This window comes from Dermacentor andersoni, chromosome 3, assembly GCF_023375885.2.
Source record: "Dermacentor andersoni chromosome 3, qqDerAnde1_hic_scaffold, whole genome shotgun sequence".
Lineage (NCBI taxonomy): Eukaryota > Metazoa > Arthropoda > Arachnida > Ixodida > Ixodidae > Dermacentor > Dermacentor andersoni.
In genome coordinates, this window is record NC_092816.1 from 136793930 (window position 1) to 136806002 (window position 12073).

The following is a 12073-nucleotide window of genomic DNA, read 5'->3' on the forward strand; positions in this document are numbered from 1 at the left end:
CCGCATGCTTCTCAGATGTTCCGTTCTCGCTGCAGGCAAAGGGCAAAATAGTGGTGTTCAACCAGGAGTTCGTCACTTACGGAAAGACACTCAACTACCGCGTGCAGGGAGCTTCGGCAGCGGCGAAGGCAGGCGCCGTGGCCGCACTCGTCCGCTCCTTGACGCCCATGTCGATCAACAGCCCGCACACGGGTTACATGAAGTACGACGAAAACGTCACCAGGATACCGACTGCATCTATCACCGTCGAGGACGCCGAACTTCTGGCTCGACTGCAAGAACGAGGTGAGAAGCTACATAAATACAGGGCGATATTCCTATAGTAGGAAAAACGAGGTGATCAATGATCGAGTGCACAGACAAAAAAAAATTACGAGTCGACGTATAATTGACTCACTGACGGCGTCATGCGCAGCGTCTCCGTGTATGGATTAAGCGACACCAAGATTATCAAATAAAAGTTGATAATATGAACTATAACGATTGCGTAGAGTAAAAAAAAAAAGGCACTACCCCTCGTAAACTCCCGCCGCGAGCGTTGTATGCCCATATAACACGTTGCTCGTAGACATTTACCTTCGCGAAGAACCCTGAAACGTAAACGAAAAGTTGCCAACTCTTGCAGTAACCTGGACCTGTGTGTAAGAGAAAGCTCTTGCATAATTTAGCATGCAAGGCTCTACACGAATGAGCGTTAGCACGGTGTATTTCGTGAAAATACCTTGCGTGAACAGCGTCACATTTTTCACGACACATTTTTCAGGTATTTACGGCGATACTGGATATTCCTGTATGTCAGCGGCATTCATGCTGTCGGCAGGATGAGTTATCTCACTTTTATTGCGATGAACGACAAGAAAGGGAGTTAACCGAAGGGGCCCATTTTTTATTAGTCATATAAATTGCGAAATAAGTCCCACAACTCACAACCTTCCCACAATGAGTCGCAATAAGTCCCACAACCTTCGCGAAATGCGAAGGTTGTGGGATCGTTCCCAACTGCGGCAAGTTGTTTTTTCATGCGCTTTCATTTCCAATAATTTATCATTTCTTTATTGCATTTATTAAGCACAAGTAATTTCCCCTACGCTGTCCTTGGTGTCAGTGTTGGCTTCTTATGATACGACTAATAAAAAAACGGGTCCCTCAGTTAAGCCCTTTTCTTCTCGTTGATTCCATAATGAGGGTCTCGAATCCGGCAGAATTATGCATTCAGGTAGCATGTGTCGGTTTATTGACTGGTTGCCTTCACCCAAAAAGATCACGTTCTCGTGACGCCTGCGGCAGAAAGGATGTTCCACGTCCGCCGCCAAGGTCTGTGAGTGGTGGCGCAGGCTAACACTCCCAGGGTTCTACTAGTACACATAGATACCCAAGAAAGTGGATGGGGAAACAGCGCAATGGTAGCTCAATTGGTAGAGCATCGCACGCAAAATGCGAAGGTTGTGGGTTCGGTTCCCACCTGCGGCAAGTTGTTTTTTTCATCCACTTTAATTTCCATTTATTTATCGTTTCTTTATTTCATTTATTAAGCACAAGTAATTTCCCCTATGTTGTCCTTGGTGTCTGTGTTTGTTGGCTTCTTATGATTTTATTGCGATGGGACATTCTTTGGAAAGCTCGCGCAGATCTGAGGGGCTGTGTTTCTGTCGGGCTGGGCCTCAACTGTTTACCCGCCATCATGGGTCACTGGGTAGTACATGGTTTAGGGGGTAGGGCATTGGGCTGTCCTGCAGGTGGAGCAGGCTTCGAAACTAATCGTCGGACAAACTTGGGTCACTGGGTGTGTGCCGCTCGGTATGTGTCGCTCTTCAATGAATCTCTTTCTCGCCTACTAGGGTTATTGAAGATGAGCCACTAGATATGTTCTGCGCTTCAATGAACCCTTTAGATGGCAACTTGGGTTAATGTGTGTGTGCCATTGCGTATATTCCACTCTTCAGGGACAAAAAAAGATTCTGTTAAATTTATCCGGTGCTGGGCGGAATCAAGACCACGACACGGCCCGGAATCTGGAAGAGAACCACAGGGTCCTCTACGCGGACACCTCGCTCCAAAAACACAGTGACCGTGCAGCGGTGGTGGTTGCATCAAAAGACAGGCTCATCGTCAGCGCGTCCCTGAAGACAGCAGACCCCGCAGTTGCCGAACAAGCGGCCGTGGCCCTCGCACTCGCACAGCCGAGCGTGGACACCGTAGTCACCGACTCTAAGACAGCCTACAGAAGCTTCCACAGGGGGGTAATCTCTTCCGCGGCCCGAGCCATTCTAGCCAAGCACAAGCCTCCGGGAAGAGCCATGAGCTCGTGTGGGTCCCGGCTCACTTGCAGGTAGCAGGCAAAGCCATCGCCGACTACCATGCCCGAGAAAGGTCACTCCGGGCCGAGCACGGGCCGGAAGAGCTACCGCACCCGGTTACAAGCTCTCGGGACATTACCCGGATGTACCGAGAGGAAAGGTGCAGACTGCCAGAACCGCACCCCAAACTCATCAGGCAACAACAGACGATCCTGCGTCGAGTGCAGGCGGGTTCGATTGCGCATACCGTACTGATGAACCGCATGTACCCTGCGGAATACGATATGCTCTGTCCTTTTTGCAGAAGAGAAAAGGGCGCCCTGCCGCACGTCTTGGCTGAGTGCACAGAACTCAAGACCCCCCCTCCTCGTCTTCCCACCAACACCCCCAATCCCTAACCCCTCGAGCGAAAGGAGACCTTGTTATCCAGCCCCGCCCTACCGATTCAGCTCGCACAGACGGACAGGGGCCAGGAGCTGCTGGGAACATGTGGGTCCCGAACTAGGGAGCCACCCCGTCTGGTGCCTGCGTGCAGCACCGATTTATTTCTGGCCCAGTAAATGTTGCTGCATCATCATCCCGATGCCGTCATTATACCTTCGTCATAATTTCAGAATCGCCATCCTATTGTCGTCGCGTCGATGTCATCGTAATGTCTTGGTCGTTCTGTCATTGTCCTTCCATCCTTGTCCCTGCGCCGTCGCCATGCTGTCACGGTCCTGCCTGACCTTGGCGATCAAGTGTCATAGCGAAATGGGCAGATCCCGGACTTAAATGCAAGTTGCATATAGCCGAAACAAAAGAAATCACAGAATGTCCCATGCACATCCTAATTAAAGATATCTTCAGCAATACGCTACGTCACAACATTGCTTGAATGTCAATCGCATTAAGGACGACAGTCATCGCAAGATGGGTTCTGCAGGATTTTTTCCCACTTGGTACATGTAACGTGAGCCATGGCAAAGGCCGTGTTTGATGCTGTGGCCGGCATTTAGTGTACTGTTATCACCGCAAGATAAAAGTAGCGACCAAATGAATGCGTTACAACTGCAAGAAACACCACACACTATTACGCACAGCACCACTTTTGCAAAGCCCGCGCCAGTTTTTTATTCGCAGTTTTGAACTGTTGCGCGGTTTCGCCGTCGCTTCCTTTGTGTAATGGCCTCAGGCAAAACTGATTTTCCTTAGCCCACTGATATGCATGATGTATTTTGTAACCAGCCACGGTGGCTTAGCGACTATGGTGTTGCGCTGCTAAGTACAAGGTCGAGGGATCAAATCCCGGTAAGGGCCGCCACATTTCTATGCAGGCGAAATGCAATAACGCTCGTGTCCCGTGCATTGGGGGCACGTTAAAGATCCCCTGATGGTCAAAATAAACATGGAGTGCCCCACTACGGTGCCTCTCACGATCAAATCCTGGTTTTGGCACGTAAAAGCCCAAAATTCATCCATTCGTTTGTTCTGTAGCTCCGGGACGTTCTCCTGTACTTATTGGCACGCTTCAGCCATGATTGGGCCTTGCGGTGTAAAACTCCACATATCATCCTCTTCCTGTGCTTATGCTGAATGCGCAATGTGCAGGTGGGCAATTGCCTCCAAAATTATGTGTACCAATTGCAATGAAGTCGCTGCGAAATCTCAAGGGATATATGTTCAAATATATGCGTACTATGCATCCTCTACAAGAATAATTGCGATTTTATTGTAATGCCATTTTCGCACTTCATCAGCGGCCCGAGCAGCGCTGAACTTGTTATCACGAGAATCGGCCCGCCTTGAACGGTGGGGGATAAGAAAAGTTACAAAATTGCGTGAAAGGAATCCTTCCAGTCTGGCATCCGTAAACACCAGTAGTCTTCGCGTCCTATAAAGCTATGATATAAGAAACTGGCTTTCTTGCTTTTTACAATTTGTGCTCAATGGGAAAAAGGCACACAATGCCCTTATTACGGCTGGATCAAGACAAGTACTCAACAGTGGCGCTTTTACTCCTTTCGTTCCCCCTATATGGCAGCAGTGAGGTACAGCGGGAACTATAGTAAAGCGAAGCTTTCTTAACCTCTTCCTTCAACATTCCCACTGCTGCTGCTTCTGCTGCTGTGGCTGCTTTTCGGCACATGGCGTCGGAGGGTGGTTCAGAATGTGCATATACATTCAATGGGCGTGGCAGCGAAGAAAAGAGACGCGAAGAACTCGCTTGGACCGCACCACTTCGAATGTGCACAATGCCCTCTGGAGCTCCCAGGTCGTCGCCATTTAGCCTCTTGACAGCTCTTGTTATCCGTGAGCCCCCGCAAGCGGTTACCTTTCTACCAGCGTGTAAGTCCAGAAGGAAGCTACATAGAACGGAAGACAGGAGGGAGAGAGGAGGCTGAGAATGCGTAGAGCCAACGAAGTCGCGAAGCGGATGAATAACAGCCTTGGCACTCTTCACTCGCAGTTCCCATACAAATAGAAGGAGGGGGGGGGGGGGGGTGGATAGGGAAATGACGACGTGAGAAGGCAAGGAAACGCTCGATAAAGTTAAGTTCAAGGTACTGTAAGGTGCCTTTTTGCTATTTCTGAAAAATGAAACTATGAAATATGTTACGCGTTTTTGCAAATCTCGAAGCCTGAGAAAGACCATAACAGAAAGAGCTGGGTCTTTTTCCAGGAAATTTCGACACACTGGAAAAGTATCCTAACCTGTTTATTTTTCATGGGGATGTAAAAATGACAGCAGGCGAGGTTGCACGCAAAGACGTGTTTATAAATGTATTGGCACGATATGAACGTTCTACGACAAATAGCTTACTTTTTTTATTCGCTCCAAAATGCGTCACAACTTTCGTAATTCTTTTCAGGCTGCCCGCAAAAGCTTCGCACTCTTACTTTATTAGAGAGGTGAGGCTGTCTGCACTGTCTGCACACGTCTGTAACTTTACCATTTCTTATTGCGCGCCGATTTTGTTTTGTCACGTGGTGAAATGCGTAACCCACAATTGTAACAACTAGGTCTGAAGCGTGGACGCTTTAGATGTACGGAAAGTGCTGAAACACTTTACACTAGGAAAAGGAGTGCTGAAGTAATAGCACAAACTTTTCGTGTCGCACTTTTCTGCTTTTTTAAAGTATTTTTCGACTTACAGTACGAACCCTCAACAAGTCGGAATGCCACCATTACTTATAGCAGCTTTTCTGCGACCAATTCAGAGCGCTGACGCTTTCTTTTCGGCCGCTTGTTGTGCCTTCAGACGGAACAAAAGCGTTTGCAGCCCTCCTCTTTCCTGTCTTCTCGTTCCTCTCACTGTTATTCTTTATTTTCGAGTTTTTTGCTCTACTTAGGTTGCGTTTTACATCAGGAGTTTTACAAATCCTTTGTGTTTTTTTTAGCCCTCACATCTCTACCGCTAGCGTTCTTTGTCCTGTACTGACATTTGCGTACTAATAACACACGTTCATTTGGCCTACTTTTTATTTTTTCTTAGGGAGCGAGCCTGTCGTGAAGCTGGTCATGGGAGCCAAGTCGCTGCCGCCTGCAAGCTCTCGAAACACGATTGCGGAAATTCGCGGCGACAGCATACCGGAAGAGGTAACATACCCCAACCGTTTGTTCTGTCACTCGTAATGCTCGTGACGGATATACACCATTTCCTCATTTGTTTCAGCTTTTGGGTCGCACATTTGGTAAGACTAAATGCGTTCTTTTTGTCTAAAGAAAAATCGCAAGCTATATTTAAACAGAACTGACGTAACTTATCTTTGTTAAGCCCGCCACCTACCACTGCACTTTCACAGTCGTGTATACAATTCTGACAGATTGGAAGAACTAATTCCCCAATCATACGGCTAATTACTTTTTCTGACTCACACAAGTGGAACGCACGAAATATTGTACATTGCCTGTACGATTCTGGTGTAAATTGCAGGTTGTTCTGATATCCGGTCACTTAGACTCCTGGGACGTCGGGCAAGGTGCCATGGACGACGGCGCGGGCGCCTTCATCTCGTGGCGGGCTCTGGCCGTTCTGCGAAGGCTGGGCCTCACGCCTCGCCGCACGTTGCGCTGCGTCCTTTGGACGGGAGAGGAGCTACACACGGCAGGCGCGATGGAATACTTCCGCCGCCACTTTTCACGTGAGCAGCACCTCATGAACCTCGTCATGGAATCGGATTCGGGAACGTTCCGTCCTCTGGGCCTCTCCTATTCCGGGTCCAACGAGCAAGCTCGTTGCATCGTGGCCGAGGTGCTTCGCCTATTCGCTCCCATCAACGCGACGCGCCTCACGCTCGGCGCCTCGGCTCCGGACCTTTCGTCCTGGATCAAAGAGGGCGTACCCGGCGCGTCGCTTAGCACGGCGAACGAGAAGTACTTCTACTTCCACCACACCGAAGCGGACACGATGAGCGTGCTGGACCGCCACGAACTGGACCTCTGCACAGCGCTCTGGGCAGCCGCTTCGTACATTTTTGCGGACCTGAGCGTGCGGCTCCCGCGGTGAAGGCCTGACAATCATTGTTTACGGTACATTTATTGCACAGTGTTAAATTCATCAGTTATCACATTACGCGATGTTTTAAATAAATTTCTTCAGTAAATAGACTTTGCTTGCTTTTGTACTTAGATTTACGCAAGCGTAATTTCCACCTATCACAAAGATGTCACAGACGGTCATCTGGAAGCGGTAAACAATTGAAACCTTTCTCTCTCCCTCTCTCTCTCTTGTTAAGTCAGAGCCATCAGCAATAACATTTCAGAATTCTATTCCATGTATTGTCGAATGCTCCTGGAGCAAAGATATCGTTGCTGCATAAAAAATACCCATTTGTTCAACAGAAGGATGGTTCCACCAAAATAGGCTAATTGCCGAGCCATCTAGAATAAAAATTTGCGGCGTTTTGCTTTCGCAAGTCACCGGAACAAATTTAAAGCTACGCAACGCCTTGGCTACGGCACTCACTAGTCAAATTTAATGTTGCGTACATCATATTAACATGAATGCAATGACGATAAGTCTAGAAGCAGTCAGCTGCATGAAACTTCTTGGTCTCACAAATATTGTGCCTTGTACACATCCTGAATAAATTTATTGCACAATTTTATGTATAACCTCAGCATCGACCTACATTTAGGGTCACGTTCAATCGACTCGGAAACGCAAACGGTATAAGAAAATCATTCCCGATGTTGCGTTCTACCGCTATCTCGTATTTTGCTTTTTACCGTACGGAAACTAGGAGGCCTATAAAGCATAATTCCAACGTCTCTTCACCATATATACGAAAGATCCCCTGGCGACTAAGACATCCAGCCGCTGCATAAGACATTAGCATATATACAGCCCAGTAAAAGAACACGAAGACAAAAACCGTGAAGTCGGGTGATATTGAGGCACACACATCCTCCACATGCACCAGCGCATTTTATCAGAGTGCACTTCTGTATTAGCCACAGCACAAGTTGTCAGTGCACCCCAGTCCTTTCTGGACATTCACCTGGAACACACCAGTACGGCATGTCTTTCACGCACATTTGAGCAGTGATGTTCACACATAGAAAGAAACGCTTGTGATGTCGGTCCCCGGCCGGTATCCGCGGAACTGACTAAAACGTTTCTTCACGGAGAAGTTTCCATATGGCCTTCAAAGCGTGCATCTGCGTGCTGCGATTCTCCTTGACCTGTCTCAATTTTTTGAAGACAACTCGCCTCGAAGCCTAGATACTCTGTCGGTGATTATGATATGGGCGACACCGCTGGCGTCTCGGCTTGTACCAAAGCTTTTGCGTCTTCACACGGCTCCGGTATCTGCGGGCTTTTTGCCTCTTCATTACATGGGCAGCAAAAGGAACCAGCTATTCTGTAAAACCTTACTAGTTCATAAAATGTTTTTTAAGGGTGTCGTTAACGGTCTCTTGTCTTCTCCCATCCAGTCACTGTTCGGTCAAAATTATGTTGGACTACCCAAAAAAGTTACTGGAGTATCGTTCATATAACCTTACTCTCCTTATTCACAAAATGTTTGAATAGGTGAGGTTAAGGGAGACTGACAGAAAATACTATTTCACTTCATCCAGTATTGAAGTTAAACCTGAATAGTAGTCAAACGCAGGCATCAAAACTGACACTGCATCTCGCCTTCTTTTCCTACACCCAGCCACCGCTTTCGCAGGATCACGTGTTAGCGAAGTAAGCGAGGCCGGGGGGTGCCCATATATACACGCAACAGGGTGGCATCAAGGCAAGGGGCAAGTGTATCGCAATTATTATCGCGTCACTGCACGCAGTGGACTATAACATTTCTTTCTCACATCAAAGCTGCCTTTTCACTGCTCTAGTAAGGCATCACATTAGTCATATTTCTGGTTCCTAAAGAATGAGTAGCACCATACATATTTCACTCAAACTTCCGGTATTCACTAAGAATGATTTCATATCTGCTAAGGATACTCTGTCGTCATTCCGTTGCAGCAGTTGTGAGCTAGGAATCCTGCTAAGAGGTAAACAAAAATCCGGTGTCATCGCAATGTAGGCTTTATGCTGTGTAGAGCAGCCATACGTCTCTGGAAACTCGTTTCTAAATTAGGCACATTAAGCGGCGCGGACAAAGCAGCTTCAGTATGTCAAAAAAACTACCATTTATGGGTTAATCTGGCTGCATGCAGACGAAGAAAGTGACATTTTCTATTAATTGCTCAACGAAGTTCTAGCAAAGACAAAAGTTGTGCAGTAAATAATCTTTGGTTGATGATCTTTGGCCGGTAATCTTCTATAAATATTCTTTGGTCGATGACTGAAGCTTGTGGGTTGTTGGCTTTACATGTTGCATGATTGCACCACGCTACGGTGATACAAGCTGCCAGGAAAAGTCTCGTTTTCATCCTTTCTTTGTGCTCAAGCGTCTTAGTTCACACTAGTGTGCTGCAATCATTATTTTGTCATCTGTCTGGGGATGGTAGGTCTTGCGAAAGGGTACGTGGGAGTGCAGCTTCTTACAGCAGGGCTGTGACATGCGTACTGGCACTCTACCCTTCTTTTTTTATGCTTGCTGAAGACATCTCGACTAGCAAGCGCTACACGTGAAATCGGGCCCTTTAAGCCGGCGCTTTAACCACTACTTTCTCATCTTCGCGCTTGTCAGGCTCGCTCAATCCCTAACCGAAAACATGCAGTGTTTTCATCTACGCCGATGACATCTGCGTCTGGGCTTCAGCAGTGACTAGCCTGCCGGTTAGTGTACACGGGTACACAAGACTGCTATGCAGACATCTGGCTATATCTGGGGTGCTGTGCAGGATGCGCCGAGCTTTTCGTTCGCATGAGTTTCATCTAATTTTTCTTTATGGCAGTCAGTGAACGAAGATAGCATGGAATGCGCAATAACAACAGGCAAAAAATATGTCCAGAAAAAGCCGAGTATGACAACGTAAGCGCACCCTGCGCAACACACTGCTTCTGCGTTTCAAGCTCAGAACGCCGCGCAACAAAACGCGCCAGCATCGCGTATTGTTTTCAACGTATTCTCGCAGTTTAGCAATGCCGTGACTGTCCCGCTGTATATCTGCACATGTGCCGTGAGCCGCATGCCAAGCCATTCTAGGGTTCGTCAAGGACGTGCCTCCACTTTCGGGCATTATCGTTCTATCTCCGGTCGAATGCGAACAAAGCACATGGGGCGCATTCTTTTTCCTTCGATGGAATTGGGTAAAATACAACAAACAAAATAATAAAAAATGTCTTTATTAAAGTATCTGTTTTTCGTTTTGAATGCTGTAAATTTCTGATGACAAATGTATATCGACCGAATTATTAAATTTTGCCCTTTTTACCGCGAGTGATGACAGTGAGGCGGAAGCTTACAAGCGGATACATTCTCCAGGGCAGCGCACACGAGGGACTTGATATGGTGGGCCGTCGCAAGGGGTGCTACAGTACTATTCTCAATAAACTCAGTCATGAACAATGATCGGACCATTCCCTGACTGTGTTCCAATTCTGGCCGGCATCGGAGACAGCCTACGTAGACAGCTAAAGCAACAGCCGAGACAGCTTCAAGGCCACGTAATGCAAAGCGTTTCGAACCGTCTAGAAGAGGTATGGAAGATGCTTCTGCGACGTGACGCCACTTTGCTGCAACAAGAAAAAGTTGAGAAAAGCACAAATTATTTCTGTATTTTGAGCCTTTGCGCCTGCTAACCTATGAAAAACACGAGGTAGCTTGCATGAAGGACGCAGGATAGCGTGTGAACATTTTCTTGTGCGCAGACAAGCTTCCTGTCGGCTTTCCAAGTGTCCTGCTCAGCCGCCATCTTGTTTGGACAGGAAAATAACCTTCATCGTTCTTGACTACGATGCTGTCTTCACGAAGCTGTGTGCGTTGACGTCCTCGTGAGAATTGGAACGAGATTTAAAATGGCCGCGGTCCACTCAGCCGTCTACTTAGCTGTCTACGGCGGGTATTGATCACAGCCCCTGTCTATAAGGCGAGTGGCAACCCAGCGCCATGGCATGGCTGCTGAGCGCAGGCGCTTCACTGAGGCTATTATTTCCGCCGCTTTACCAAGTTAAAACGACACTCCACCATAGAGACGGGAGCAATGGCTGTCGCTGCAAAGTGACGGTACGGTATTCTAGGAACCTTAATGGCGCAGCAGAGTGAAAATGTACCACTTTATTTGTGTGCGCGAAGCCTCCGCGATGCGTGGCGAAGAATCTGAGCACATGTACGCAGTATTTGAGTGTTTTGTGCACTCCAACGTAGTTGCCGATTGCCTCGGCTGGAGCTAATAGCGATCGAAGATGGATATCGTAACAACAAAGCAGCAATCGCATTTTGACAGTGAGGGCTCTTGTGGGCAGTTATGAAATGAGACTTCGAGCGGAGGAAGGTGTTGCCATTGTTTACAGCGCAGTGCTTGTTATGAAGAAATGCCATCGCAATGGGTAAAGAAAAGCGAGTGATTCTCGACGCTGACCGTGTTTGCAACACTGCGGCTCCGATACATCACCGAAGGCAGAACAGCCATCCCAAACGACAGCTGCGATACGTTATTGTTGAACAGTACACACTCCTGAGCATCATCGTCCACCAGGGCGCATTGGCACCTTTCAAGTAGCTACAGTGACGTGCCGATAGTTATTTGCTGTGCGCCACGTCGCCACTATGCAAGGAAGGAAACCGTGTTGCGGGGTCATCGCATCTGGAGATGTGTGCATAAGCCAGCAGTGACAGCAGACGCTTTGTTTTTGATAGTGGTGTTCAGTGCATCACCGATGACAATGTGTTGTGCGCGTTTTATTTCAGTGGTCAAGACATGCCTCTCAGCTCAGCACCGCGTCGATGTTGCCTAAAAATAAATTGTGCGTTGCCCAACTGTGGTGAATGCGCGCGCAAGAATTTCATGCCTCACGCGGGCCATGACCTATGGTTTCGATTCACAGACAGACTCGTGCCAAATACGTAAATCGCGACCCCTCCCCTCCTGTCTGGCTAAATTGGACTCGGGAACATGGCGGCGGCTGCAGCAGCCTTTGTCATCGCATTCAGCGGCAGCAGGCGTCAATATGACTGCTTGGACCCGCTCACCTACATGACAGACGTAGAGGTTCAGCGTCATTTTCGTCTTTCCAGAACGCCATAGCGCTGGCTGTGTGACGAGTAAAGCGAAGACGCTCGCCTGTGTAGACAACTTGGCGGGGAAATCACGCTTTCTGAGCACGGAATGGTGACTAGGTAGCGGAAGAAGAGTTCGTAAGAATAATTCGGCTCGCTCCGGCTTCAAGCGCGGT

The 12073-nt window shown here is 48.1% G+C and overlaps 1 protein-coding gene and 1 non-coding gene across 3 annotated transcripts in view; both read left to right on the plus strand.

Moving 5' to 3' along the window:
* Positions 1-6888, plus strand: part of LOC126525187 (carboxypeptidase Q-like) — a 39366-nt gene extending 32478 nt beyond the window's left edge. For both annotated transcript variants that reach the window (XM_072287299.1, XM_050173234.3), the window contains 3 exons: positions 36-285; positions 5774-5877; positions 6215-6888. In XM_072287299.1, coding sequence (XP_072143400.1) covers positions 36-285; positions 5774-5877; positions 6215-6787 — 927 coding nt within the window. In that variant the 3' untranslated portion in view covers positions 6788-6888. The remainder of the gene's footprint in view (positions 1-35; positions 286-5773; positions 5878-6214) is intronic.
* On the plus strand, positions 1398-1470 carry TRNAL-CAA (transfer RNA leucine (anticodon CAA)). Its single transcript has one exon. It is a non-coding gene; the product is annotated as a tRNA-Leu (tRNA).
* Positions 6889-12073: the final 5185 nt, after the last annotated feature.